A 14,816-nucleotide genomic window follows, 5' to 3' on the forward strand; every position below is an offset into this window, starting at 1 on the left:
GGTAAGTATTCAGTTGTGTGTTTAATTAATATTCACTTTATATCTCTGCTAAAGCTATAACTAAATGTTTAGAAATTATTCTCTGGGAAATAAAATTATACAAGGATACCCCTATTATTGAGGGAAAAGCTGCCAAACTATTTTGAGATCACAAGTATTGTAATTATCTATATTCTTGTCTCTGTTCCCTTATGAAGACTATAATCTCTGTAAGGGCAAAGATGATTATTTCTATCTTGGCAATCGCTGTTATCTTAGTAACTAGCCTGGTGAATGAGTGAATGAAGAAGTTAGAGGTGATGGAGGAAACAAAAGTTCATTCTAGGCTGTATTTTCCCAGCACTGTCACACTGGGTAGTCCTTCTTACCTTGAAGGGGAACTAGATTGTGAATCCTTGGTCTTTTCTCCACAAATAAGATGCTCTCCTTACATATGATGCATCTGACTTAACCAGATGGAAACTGAACAAAGGATTAAAATGTTTGAATTGGAAAATTGGTCAATTATACAATTTAGTAGTTTGCCTACATTATAGAAAATAAACTAATACTAGAGGCTCCAGATTATGCAGCTGGCCATGTTACTTGCATATGTAAAAACATTGAATATTCTAACTGTTAATATAAATGTAACGGTAATTTTTGAGGGAAAATTAACTTAGAGAAATCCAGTAGGTAAATACAAATGTAATTGCCTAACGTTAAAATCAATGCAAATGACAACTTTATAGAAACACATCTGAATGTACTTTCTCTAGCATAGAAAATCATTAGTTAGGAAAGAAAGTACTCTAGGGGATATATAATATTTATCTATTTGGAATTATTCATACATATTTGAAACATTATTCATCATCTAATTTATTTATTGCTAGATATTGTGGCACATAGAACATTAACTTCTAGTAGTATAATATTTATTTTTGATGCATTTCTACCTAAGACATACAACAGGCTTGGGTGAAAAGAATATTTCCTTCCTGATTCATGCAATTTTGGCACATAGTATAAATCTCTGAACCTCAGTTTCCACACATATAACATTAGCATAATTGTATTTATGAACTATTCTAAGGATTAATTCAGATAATGTATACTAAGTAGCTAAGAGAAAGTCTGATTCATAGGACACTTAAAAATAGTAGATGTCCAAAATAGTTGGGAGAGAAAAAGAAAGAAGAAAAGAGGGATGGGAGGAAGAGGATTTTATTTGACCTTCAAAATAATCTCTAAGGGTAGGAGAGCTATGAATTGTTATTGTTATCTCCATTTTACATATCAATAAACAGATTCAGAGAGCTCAAAGGACTTGCTCAGGGTCACACAGCTCTTTGCTCCCTTGTGATATGATAGTATTTTATTCATCTGTCCATTACAACACTTAAAATGTAATACTGTAATTACCCATTTCTACCTCTGGCTTCCCTAATAAACTGTGAGATCCTTTTGGGCAAGGGCCTTATCCCATTCATTTTTCTATAATTTAGAAAATTTGTACATAGTACCAAATAGGCTTCTGCTAAATGTTTCACAAATGAGTGAGTGATCTGGAACTGGAACCTGTGTCACATTATTCGAAACCGGATATTCTATTTCTCTTGTACCATATGCTTACTTATAATCATCCCAGTCCTCCAAAAACTTACATATTATATGAAATATAGTGATTTGTGTTCAGTAATCTTTCAATGCATTTTTGGTTTGATAATCATAAAACAGAACAACCTATTTTCTCTCCTAGGGTATTGTTTTCCTGAAATGGGAGTATATCCCCTTCGCTAATTGTATTTTTAACTAGGACTGCCATAAATTACCAAAATATTTGGTTAAAACAACAGAAATTTATTCTCCCACAATTCTGCAGGCTAAAATTCTGAAATCAAGGTGTCCTCAGTGCCTCTGAAAGCCCTAGGGAAGAATCTTTCCTTGTTTCTTCCAGCTTCTGTGGGCACCTGACAATCTTTGGCATTCATTAGCTTGTAGCTGCATCCCTCTAGTCTCTGCTCCACCATCACTTGGCCACTTTCTTTCTGTCTGTGTGTGTCCTCTTCTTACAAGGACACCAGTCTTTGGATTGAGGGCATCCCTAAATCCAGGATGATTTCATCTCAAGATCCTTAACTAACTAACATCTACAAAGACCCTTTTTACAAATAAGATCAAATTTTGAGTTTGGTGTGGACATGAATTGTTGGAGGACACTATTCTATCCACTAAAGCTATTATGCTTCATTTGAGTTGATAGTACTAAGACAAGCTTAATGAAATCTCACAAACCTAAAAGCAATGAATTCAACTGGGGAAAAAAATGAAGGGCTTTGAGTTTCAGTTTTTTCAGATGATTTGAAATAAAGTTGAAAATTCTACAGAAAATGCACTAAAAGTGGAAATTCAGTATGGAATTGCTAGAGGAGTTTGAAATAGGGGAGAATATATCAGTAATCAGCTAAGAGCTGAAGAAAACTATATGATGATCCCAGAAGAGAAGATTTTTCCCACCTAGGAAATAAGCAAGAAGTGATAATGGGTATCAGACAATTATAATAACTTAGTCTGCTGTAAGCTAGGTAATATTAGATTAAAACTAAAGTTGAAGGATACATTAAAATGAATGCAACTATATCTTAGGTTCAAGTCACAATCAGGAAGTCATATGATTAACTAGTACCTATGTGAGACCACTATATGAGAATTTAACGTTCACTTGAATCGATGTTAATGAAATAATGATGCTGTTTTAAAATACCCTTTTGTTATCTCAGAGTTTGATATAAAGGCAGGCGCATAGGTCACTTTTAAATTTTTATTTCTTATCATAGATCTAGTTAGTCATGCTTTCATCTAATATAAAAACCAGGCATTCACAGAATTAAGCAGTCTGGTAGCTACTGCACATTAAAACAATGATTTCCTTTTAGCAAATAAGAAAGATCATTTGTATTCTGATGTTTATTCTCATAATCACTTTATTACTTTGATGTTCATTTTGTAAACATCTACAAGCTTTAATAGATGCAATGCAATATTCTCAGTTTTACATTTCACAAGAATGACACGTTAAGATGATCTGTAATTTAAAGTGATATTGGAGACAATTGCATATGTCTTTAGCAGCAAACAGAGGTATCTTTAAGCAAAATTCAAACAATTAAAAATGAAACACTGTTTTGACTGACATGCAATATTTTAAGAAAGCAGACGTGTCTGTCACGTTGATTTTGTTATTGTCACAGTATAAGAATGTTTCAGGGCAAGAGTAGGGTTTTGAATAAACCAGAAAGATTATGTGAGAACAAGTGTAATAGTATTCTAACTTAACCCTGCCTTCTCATAAGAAACTGTGAATTTGGTATCATCCATAATATTCCGCTTCTATGTCATTTTGAGAATATTTTACTCTTGTTTAGCTTTGTTAGATCAATTCTAGTATCAATCTTGAATAAAGCATTGTTTTTTTCCCCCCTTAGATTGACTCTCATTCTGGTACTCTATATAATCTCTGCATGTTCCAAATCCAACGTTCAGCACCCATGAAAAAATCATTTCAACTGGATTTAATCAGTACTCTCAATCCCTTTCCCCCATATTCAGCAAATGCAATGTCATTGTCCCATGATATCCTATGTGTCCCATGATATCCTATGTGTTCTTCCCATGATATCCTATGTGTTCTTCCAACTGTTTTATCAGACTTTTAACAGTGATATACTATAAGGTAGGTGAACTTGAATAAATAATTTGACAAACATTTTTAAAAGTTTCATTAACTTTAGCAGAGGGAATTTCCTTAATGTATTTCAAATTATATGTAAATTCATATCAAGAAATAGATAACCTTTCAACCCTCTCAACGGATGGGTTTGGCAATCTATTCAATGGTATCTTAGTAACAGGGAATAGTACATTAAGCTCACATAATAGAATAGTTCATGCTACATAGTTTTATTGATCTAATTAAAATAATTTTGGACTCCAGTGTATAGTTTTAAAAATATTTAGATAGGAATTTAATTCTAAGTATTCTAATATTTAATTCTAATATTTAGACACTCTTTAATTCTAAAGTTACAAATAAATTACCTTGATGGCAAGGATGTGGAGAAATTGGAACCCTTGTACACTACTGATGGGAGTGTAAAATTGTGCAGCTGCTTTGGAAAACAGTCTGGCATTTCCTCAAAAGATTTAACATAATGTTACCCTATGACCCAGCCATTCCACTCGTAGGTATATACCCAAGAGAAAAGAAAACACATGTCCATGCAAAAACTTCTGTATGATATTTATATTAGCATTATTCATAATACCCAAAAGGTGTAAGTACCCAAATCCCCATCAATTGATGAATGTTTAAACAAAATGTGGTATATCTATACAATGAAATATTATTTGGACATACAAAAGGAATGACTTACTGAAACATGATGCAACATGGTTGAACCTTGAAAACATTATTATAAGTGAAAGAAGCCAACCACAAAAGACCACATATTATATGATTTTATTCATAAGTCCAGAACAGAGAAATATACAATAAAAAAACAGAAAGTAGTTTAGTGGTTGTTTAAAGCTTGGGAGAAGTGAGAGGTTAAGGGGTGATAGTTAAAGAGTATGGGGTTTCTTTTGTTTTGTTTTGTTTTATGTGTTTAAAAAAAATTTCTTGGGGTATAGTTGATTTATAATATTGTGTTATAGGGTTTCTTTTCAAGGTGATGAAAATGTTCTAAAATTGAATATGGTGATGATTACAGATACCTGTGAATATACAAAAAAAACTTTGACTTTATACTTTAAATGGATTAATTCTATGGTATGTAAGGTATATCAATAAAGATGTTAAAATAAAACACCAGTAATAAGAGCTAACATATATATACTATTCAAAGTGCCAACTACTGTTTGATGCCCCTAGTTTACTGATTTAACCCTTGTAACAAATACTCTGGAGTAGGAACTCATATTTCTCTATTCTACAGATGATGAAACTAAGGCAAAATGACAAGAAGAAACATGCCTGGGGTCACATAGGTAATAAGTGATAGAGACAAGAGTTGAATCCAGTCAATATAGCTCCAAAATTTGTGCTTTTCAGTAAGATTCATAATCAATTATTACAATCTAGCTCTAATTATCTATGTAATTAAATAATAGAGGAATATCTTGTTATTTGATTCAGTCTATAAATATTTATTGTAGGTCTCCTTAGTACCAGGCACTTTTTTAGGCATTGAGAATATAGCAGAATTCCAAACTCCAAAATGACAAAATGCCTGCTGCCACGGAGCTTACATTCTAGAACTTTAGAATCCAGAAGATCTGGATTGAAACCTCAGCTCTATACCTTAAAAGTAGAGTGATTAAGTAAATTTCTTCATCTCTTTGATCCACATTTTCCTCTTTGTAAAATGGAAATGATAATTTTCTCACATCAAAGTGTCACTATAACAATTAAGTGAGATGATATTTGTCACTATAACAATTAAGTGAGATGATATTTGTAAAGCATTTACTAAAATGCTTCATACTCAATAAATGAAAGGTGATGATAGCAGTGGCAGTGATAGTTGTAGTAATAGTATTCCTGTCATTGTCACAATCATCACCTTCATCATCATTAAATGTAGCTAATGCCTTGGATTCAGTGTAGGAGGAAGATATAGCCTTCTAAACTTTTGCTTGAATAAGTTCACATAGCTACTTGTGAACCCAGGACTGAAACCTGAATCTTCTGATTTCAAATTTCATATTCTCTTTACTGATGTATTGAAACTATGTATACAATTTTTATACCAGTCTCAAATTTAGAAAAAAGAGAATAAGACAATAAAAATCCATAGATACATTCCCTTAAATGTGTTCTTTTGAAATGGTGATTTACATTTTAGAGAGGAAATAGATAGTAAACAAACATGTTGAGAAGGACTTTTAGGCTTACTATTATTATTAGATTCACCAGTATCTTTCCTTTAAAGCCAACAACACTCTAAGTTGCTAACTGAATAAAGTTCTGAAATACAATGTCACATGTACCAGCCTACTAAAAAAAATAAACTAGGCTGTGGTAGTTATATGGAGATTTAAGCCAAGTAAAAATTACACTTGAAGTTCTGATATTTTTAAAGCGTAGATTAGGGGGAGAGGTTGGATATTCCACATGGTATAGTATTAGAAACCTGACTCCATAGGCTTTTAATTTTTTATAAACACACATGCACACACAGCGATAAAAAACCTTCTTCCCCAGTTTTTTCCATCTGTTAGACAAATATTTATTCGGGATCTGCTCTGTGTACTATTTTCATTTGACCATGCCATTCAGAAAAGGTACCACCACAACTCTGCTGGTGTCATTGAAAGTGCTTTTTGTTAAATCTTGACCACTACTGGACATCTCAAGTTGTTATTGCACCTGATCCAGCTGACAAAAATTTAGTGATGTTGAATGGACCTAGAGATTATCATACTAAGTAAAGTAAGCCAGACAGAGAAAGACAAATATCATATGATATTGCTTATATGTAGAATCTAAAAATAAATGATACAAATGAACTTACATACAAAACAGAAATAGACCCACAGACATAGAAAACAAACTTATGGTTACCAAAGGAGAAAGGTGGGGGGACAAATTAGGAGTTTGGGATTAACATATGTTACTATCTATATATAAAATAGATAACCTACAAGGACCTACTGTATAGCATAGGGAATTATACTCAATATTTTATAATAACCTGTAAGGCAAAAGAATCTGAAAAAAATAGATATATATGTATGTATGACTGAATCACTTTGCTGTTTTCCAGAAACTAACATTGTAAATAAACTATACTTCAATTAAAAAAAGAAATTTAGTGATGGTTGATGCTTTATTGAGTGATAATCGTAATCAGCTTTTAAAATAAAGCTGTGCTTATCAAGTGCATTATCTCCTGTACACATTCTGTTCTATTTCTTTCCTAATCAGCAGGCAGAGTAGTGAGTTAGGATAAACTCTGGTGTCTTTGTCCTCTAATAAGTTTCTTCCTCTTTCTGTTACCTGTGTTTAGAGATGTGGCTGCCTTGACTTCTGACTCTAGTCTTGTTCCCTTTACTCTGTCATTAGTCTTAGTGATCAGAAATTCCTAATAGTTGTGTTCAAGAGGACAGCTGCTCTGTAAGCAGCAGCAATACATGAAGGCAGAATGAAGGTAACAGCTGTACTGTACACAAGTCAGAAAAGGAAAAGAGAAGTAGTAAACTTGGAGATGGGTAAAAGAAGGAGTTAGGATTTTTCAGAGAGACTGCACAGAGGCAATATTCTTTTGGGTTAGAGACTTCTTCTTGTGTTGATCCCACCCTTTGTCCTTGTTGTGTTCATCCTGAATGCACAGGCCAAAAAGAGACAAAGCTGAAACAAAAGCACATAGATATTGAGGAATACCAAAATCATTTGATCTTATTTCTTCCAATTATACTGATACAGCTACAGCCTCAGTGTATACTTGAATAACTCTTCACTGTGGTGACTTATCTGCCACCACACTCTACTGGGCTAACTCTGTATGATACAGAAGAGAGCTGACTAAAATTTGAGGATGCTCTCCTAGTTGGATCATCCCCTTGATATTAATACACTTTACTTCTCTTGTATGCTATATCTTGGCCCTCTTTTTCATTAAAGTCAATCAGCTCTATCAATCTAGGAAATTAGATATAATAGGAGAAATGTTCATTTATTGGCACCAAGAGTTAGAATTTATTCACTCCTAGAGGTTAATAAGAACGTATATGAAAACTACATGACTAATGTATACTATAGAAAATTCTGAGCCCATAACATTCAGACTGGTGAACTTTTCTCCCTACCTCACTATATATAATTTAGTTTGGACAGTGATTTTGTTGATATAATTTTGGCCTCTTGGGGGTCATTTTTAAAATAAGGGGATAAAAATCCATGTCTCCATTAAAATAGAAATTGCTTTTCAGCATGTTTTTTCCCTTTCCAGAATTGATTTTTTTTTAATGTTTCTATCATCAAGTCTGGTATCAATTTGCCAACCTACTCACATGCCTGCCAATATATTTCTGTGCTTTCTTTTAATTCTAATGCTTGTCTAGTTGTCATGAGATAGGGCCCACTTATGGTGACAGATTGTGTTCTGTCTGTGTGGTGTGGAAAATGCAAAGACTATCATTTTAATATTTCCCACTTGATCTATTTTAAACTTTCTCAATAGAAATTCTCAAACAAGGGCAAAAGGAGCACAGCATAGGCAATGCTCTTAATTAAAATATATAATTTAGGGAAATAAACACATATTCTGGAGTTGTCTTTTTTCACTGCAATGGTAAAGAGGTGCTCTCAATATGTTGACTAACCTTAAATATTAAGTCATTACTTTTTCAATAATTCACTAATTTACCAAGAGAGATATAATTAATATTTTCACATCTTCACTTGTCTTGCTAAGGATTTTGCATTGCTCAGTAATAAGTGGTAAAACATCTAACTAAAATCTACTGTGATTTTACGGTAAATTGTAATGGAGGGAATATAAAAAGATCTATTGTGGTTCTATAAAATAAAGAATGGTATTTTTTAATATTATATTCTTAAATATGGGTAAAGTTTTGAGGGTTTTTTTGTCCATGATATTATTTCTGTTGGAAAGTTAAAATTTTTAACCTGTTATTTAAGAATTATTATTCATAATAAAGAGAGATGTAAATACCAATTGTTTAAGACATTAAAATCCAAGGACACTTTCGTGAAAGAGATTATTCAAGGCATTATCCTCAGGCTATGCCTTCACAGGCAAATAGAATTCTAACACTGAGCCATTGACGGCCGAATTTGATCAACACATAAGGACAATAAGAATATCTTAGGCTAAAAATAATTACCCAAAGTGGAAAGAAAAAAACACACTTTGATTTCCTTAGATAATAGAATTGTGACCGTGTCTGGATACCTTCCTCAAAAGTCAATTTTGGAAACTCAAGTTATATTAATATGACAGGAAAAAAACTATACCCTTTTCGGTCTGAGAATAAGTCATTGGATAACAAAATATAGAGCCTTTGTTTTGTTTCAAGGCAAATTATGCTCAGAGACTGAGATTATCTTTGCCAATATTTTATTTAACACAGGTCTACTGTGGGAATTATAATTTCACAAGCCAATAGCATATAAGATAATGTCCCTTAATAAGCCAATAAAGAAATAACATACTCCAAACCAATGATTGATTAATTACACTATTGTTCCAGGCAAAGGGCACGATGAAAGGAATAAAGTCCAAATTTAGTTGTGATGTACCTTTCTGTTGCAGGAAGGGAGACCCCTTCCAGGGCCTAGAGTGGGCTCTTGTCAACACTCGCAAATGAATTGTCCAAGGAGACACATGTACTGACAAAGCAAAAGACTTTATTGGAAATGGGCACCCAGGCAGAGAGCAACAGGGTAAAGGAACCCAGAAGAACTGCTCTGCTACGTGGCCTGCGGTCTCAGGTTTTATGGTAATGGGATTAGTTTCCGGGTTATCTCTGGACAGTCATCTTGCGTGGCGCATATTTGATCTGACTCAGGGTCCTCCCTGGTGGCGTTCACATCTCTCAGCCAAGATGGATTCCAGTGTGAGGGTTTCTGGGAGGTGGGCAGGACATGTCGTCTCCTCCCTCCTTCTTTTAGCCCTTCCCAAATTCTTCCAGGTTAGTTTTACAAGACATACTATGGGTTGGCATGTCCTCCCTCCTTTGGCCCCTCCCGAATACTCCTGGTTAGTTTTTGGTGGCAGCACCACATTCTTCATCGAGACCTCCTGTTGCAAGACAACTCAGGCAAGAGGTTATCATCATGCCTGGTCAAGGTTTCAGTCAATGATTCCCTGACATTTCTATGAGCTGGTTCTCGGGAGAGAGAGCTTAGTCAACTGAGAGCTGATGTCCAGCTGCCAGCGCAAAGATGAAAGTCTCTTGTTGTAGAGCACATCGCTAGGAAATGAAGGCACTGAGGCTGGCAAGCATGATAATCTCCTTCCCTGGGGCTGCTTCATGGTTTTCACCACTGCTGAGCAGAGATCCACCTTCCTAGGCAGGAGCCAATACCCCAAAGTCTTCAGAGAGCTATTTAGATCAGCAAAGAGTCACCTTGCCCAGACCGAACACTCTCAGATGGTCCTCACACACTCTGGGTATTTATACTCTAATGTCCCCTTGCCATAGTTGCTTCTTCATATGTTCTTATTGATAAGACCCCAGCGGTGCCCCTCAGCAGTTGAGCTACTACTGAGTGCTTGTCAGCAACCGCAGATGTTGATGATGACATCCTGACACAACAACTTCAATACTTTTATTGAAACAAGTTTACTTATAAAAACAACTGTATTCTTAGATCAAAACAATTTTTGTCATGAACAAATAGATCTGAAATCATATCAAACCACTAAACAACAGCATTCATCCTCTTACTACATTTATTGTATCTTTCTTTGTATATACCCTTATTTCAAATTCACCTCTATCTCCTCCCCAATTTTCTCTGAGGCTCAGAGAGACTTTTGCACAACTGTAGCAATGACAGGGAACTGAGATAAATTTGGGGAGTATCGTTAGCTAGAAATGTTAGACATGTGATCCATTTATCATGTGATGTATTCATCCTCTACAATGGAGAATGAATCCAAGCGACAAATGGCCTAAATGCTTCTGGAGTTTTCAAAATCAATTTACCCCATTTCCTGAGGTTGAATGGGGGAAAAAAGAAGTCTTAAATAAAAATGAACAAAATGACTTTACCAGGATGGCTGCAAAAATTATTTAGTTGAACAGAATTGAATTAAGTTGCTCCTAATACCCACAAAAATTAACATTTAGAGAGAGTATCCAAAGCTGTATAGATATTTATGTTTATTCCTAATTCATGAATCTCCAACTAAACTAGCTTTTCTTTTTAAGAAATGTGTTCATGCTTGAGATAAAGACTCATCCACTTCAAAATGGTTGGAAAATAAATAAGAGAATATCTAATTGGAAATACGTCTTTTCTTGGCCAATGCCTATGTGAGCTAAGGATTTAATGACTTTTTGATGACCATCGAAGATTTTTATATGGCTCTACATATTGCTGTATGAGATTTACAATGTTATTATATCACTTTCCTGAAACCACTGAAGAATGCAACAGATGAAAATAGTTTCATTAGAAGAACAAAGCAGTGTATTATTGCACTGGGAATTTTGGCATGTTTTTTAAAAAATGTATTTGCAATAACAAATTGGAGCTGATTTTTGTTTTTGTTTTTGTTTTGTTTTGTTTTCCTTTGCTTCCTTTGCCTCCACTTTATCCTAAATCAGCGGAAATCCGAGGGAAAAAAGGCGGGAAAGGTAAGATTGTAAATTTCAAAGAAAATTGATTTCAAAATATGTTGTGATAGTTTTTTCTTACATTTCTGAAGCCACAGTAGCTACTAAGTGGAGTTAAAACTGTAAGTATTTAAGATGACATATGTTGTAGTTCTGCCTTAAAAGAGCTTCAAGCTGAGCTGTCTCTACATTTTGTATCACTTACACAGTCCTGGAAGCAATTTTCAAGTCTTATTTTATTTTATTTTTCACCAACACTTTCTTTTCCCACTGTGCCAAAACAACATACCGCTGACAGCATCACTTCGTGAATATTCTGGTAATAGTTATTTTATGATAAATTTTAACAATAAAAGGGACCATTTTGGTGTCAATTCACAATTTAACAGTGACAGCACAAGTTAGTGAATATGAAGCATGATGATGTCTGATAAGGTCACAGAGAAAAATACCATAAACTAAACATGGTTAATTAATAAATTGATGTTCTCTGAGAAACTGGGCTTTAGAATGTCATCTTTCAATGCAAAAAATTTTTTCTAATTGAAATATAGATGATGTACAATATTATGTTAGTTTCAGGTGTATTACATAGTGATTTGACATTTGCATACATTATGAAATGATTAACACCATGATAAGTCCAGTAACCATCTGTAACCATATAAAGTTATCACAATATTATCGACTGTATCCTTTATGCTGTATATTACATCTGCATGACTTATTTATTTTAAAACTGGAGGTTTCTACCTCTTAATCCCCTTCACCTTTTTCAACCACTTTCCTCCCCTCTGCCAACCGCCTTTTTGTTCTCTGAAGTCTGTTTTTGTTTTTTAGATTATGCATATAAGATCATACACTTGTTGTCTTTCTCTGTCTGATTTATTTAACTTAGCAAAATACCCTCTTGATTCATCCATGATGTCACAAATGGCATGACTTCTTTTTTTTTAATGGCTGAGTAATATTCCATTATTATTGCATAATATTTGATGGACTCTTATTTGGCTTCCATATCTTGGCTATTGTAAATAATGCTGCAATGAGCATTGGGATGTATATATCTTTCTGAAATAGTGTTTTAGTGTTTTTGTGCTGGATCATATGGCAGTTCTATTTTTAATTCTGTGAGGAAACTCCATACTGTTTTCCACAGTGGCTGTACCAATTACATTCCCACCAACAGTGCACAAGGTTTCCCTTTCCTGTACATCCTCACCAACACTCGTTATTTGTTGTCTCTTAATGATAGCCATTCTGACAGGTGTGAGGTGGTATCTCATTGTGGTTTTGATTTGAAGTTCCCTGATGATTAGTGATGTTGAGCATCTTTTCATGTGTCTTTTGAGCATCTGTATGCCTTCTATGAAAAAATGTCTATTCTGTTCCTCTGTCCATTTTTTAATCAGGTTGTTTGTTTTCTTGACGTTGAGTTGTATGAGTTCTTTGTGTATTTTGGATATTAACCCCTTATCAGTTATATCATTTGCAAATATATTCTCCCATTCTGTAGGTTGCCTTTTTGTTTTGTTGATGGTTTCCTTCGTTATGTAAAAACTTTTGAGTTTGATGTAGTCCCATTTGTTTATTTTTGCTTTTGTTTCCCTTGCCTGAGTAAATAGACTCCCCAAAATATTGCTAAGACCTATGTCAAAGACCATGCTGCCAATGTTTTCTTCTAGGACTTTTATTGTTTCAGGTCTTACATTTAAGCCTTTAATCCATTTTGACTTTATTTTTGTATATGGTGTGAAAAAGTAGCCCAGTTTGATTCTTTTACATGTAGCTGTCCATTTTTCCCAGCACCATTTATTGAAGAGAATTTTTCACATTGTATAGTTTGACCTCCTTCAATGTGAAAATTTTAAGTTCTGCTCACATATATATGAACAGTCTAGCTGTCTAGAAAAATTTGGTTTTCTACCATTAAAAAAATAAACTATGTCACACATATTGTTAAATTTTAATTACCTCATTGGTTAAACTGCACCACCACTAAAAATAAACAGTTATTCAGCTGTTCACTGACATTTGTTTTCTAGAATTTATGCCTTGGTTTCTTCACCATGTTTTGAGGTTTGGAACCAAAATGTTGTCATAACTATATGCTAGGTTAAATATGAGTGTTTTTCTAGTTTGAGAGACCAAATTTTGTCTTTGAAAAATAACTTGCCAAAGGGTGGTCTAGACTATGCCAGAAGTACTCTGTTAGCCCTGGATGGCTTTATCAAGTGTGAGAATTACCTGAAAACGGAGCCTGACTAGAATGTCAAAGTGAATTTTCATTAGTGTTTGAGAGATAAACTAAAATAACAGCATTAGAGAATTTTCACTCAATATACCTTTCTGAAAGTTTTCAAATGCCTGTCTGAACCATCTTATCACTGTGACCTTGGAGTGATGACTTTTTGAGAATTAAGTCCTCAGAGAAGGCAAAAGTTTATAGAAGATTTCTCCAATTAAAAGGAGGGAAGCAAGGGGAATAAAATGTCACTAGCTATGTAAAGTGAAAGAGAGAGAGAGAGAAGCTCTACAGATTTTAGGTGTTCTAACATTCTCAACCATTCTGGTAAATTTAGAAAAGGACCTGTTACTCAGTTATTTAAAAGTTGGAATTTTGAAGAACAGAAATATTGGCAGATTTTATCTAGTGTAGTTATTCTATAAATAGAAAAGTGTTTTTGTTTTAGAAAATTAAGACTCTGTATACAGCACTCTGGGTGAACTCAGAAAACACCTGGGTCATGAAACTTTAACATAAACCACTTCAATTGTGAATATTAAAACAGTAATATAATCACAATATAAGGAGCAATGGAAAGTGTGGTTTTTAGTGATGGATATATTTTTTTTTTTGGTCAAATAAAAGCAAATCTGGACTTAGAGATTTTATTCAGAATAGAGAGAAGGCTCTGACCTCAGAAATCTGCAAGGTCTTAAAATCTAACAGAAAAAAGGTGTTTCTTTTTTTTAAGGTAAAAAGGGGTAAGCAGAGATAAGCAGAATCTTTTAAGAAGAAACTGGACAAGCCAGATAAGTGACCAGTGGGGTCCACCAGGAAAAGTGTCTTGCTGTGGTCAGCTTATTCCCAAGAGACCCTGATATAGGGGATGTGTTCCACATTTTTAGTGCTTGCTCATTCCTTGGTGGCAAGCAGAGCTCAGGAGCCTGTAGGAAGGAGAGATTCCTGAGAAAAGTTTGGTCAAGACAAAGTGTTGTAAGAAAAGGAGGGCGCCAAAGAATGGTCATATCCCAGGTTTTGGGCAAGCCCCTGAGATGGGTTCCCAAGCAAAGGTCTTTGGCTTCATGCAGGAAAGAATTCAAGAGCAAGTCAAAGTAAAGTGAATGCTGATTTATTCAGGGAGATACACACTCCATAGATAGAATTTGGGCCATCGCAGAAGGCAAGAGGGCCCTGGGGTATGGGTTGTTAGTTTTTATGGGCTGGGTAATTTCATAGGCTA

The 14,816-nt window shown here is 34.3% G+C and overlaps 1 protein-coding gene across 1 annotated transcript in view; it reads left to right on the forward strand.

The window, feature by feature from the left end:
• PCDH11X (protocadherin 11 X-linked) overlaps nt 1–14,816 on the forward strand; it is a 663,037-nt gene that overhangs the window by 346,477 nt on the left and 301,744 nt on the right. The window contains exon 5 of the mRNA XM_036841163.1: nt 11,341–11,370. Coding sequence (XP_036697058.1) covers nt 11,341–11,370 — 30 coding nt within the window. The remainder of the gene's footprint in view (nt 1–11,340; nt 11,371–14,816) is intronic.

The sequence above is a fragment of the Balaenoptera musculus genome, chromosome X (genome assembly GCF_009873245.2).
Source record: "Balaenoptera musculus isolate JJ_BM4_2016_0621 chromosome X, mBalMus1.pri.v3, whole genome shotgun sequence".
Classification (NCBI taxonomy): domain Eukaryota; kingdom Metazoa; phylum Chordata; class Mammalia; order Artiodactyla; family Balaenopteridae; genus Balaenoptera; species Balaenoptera musculus.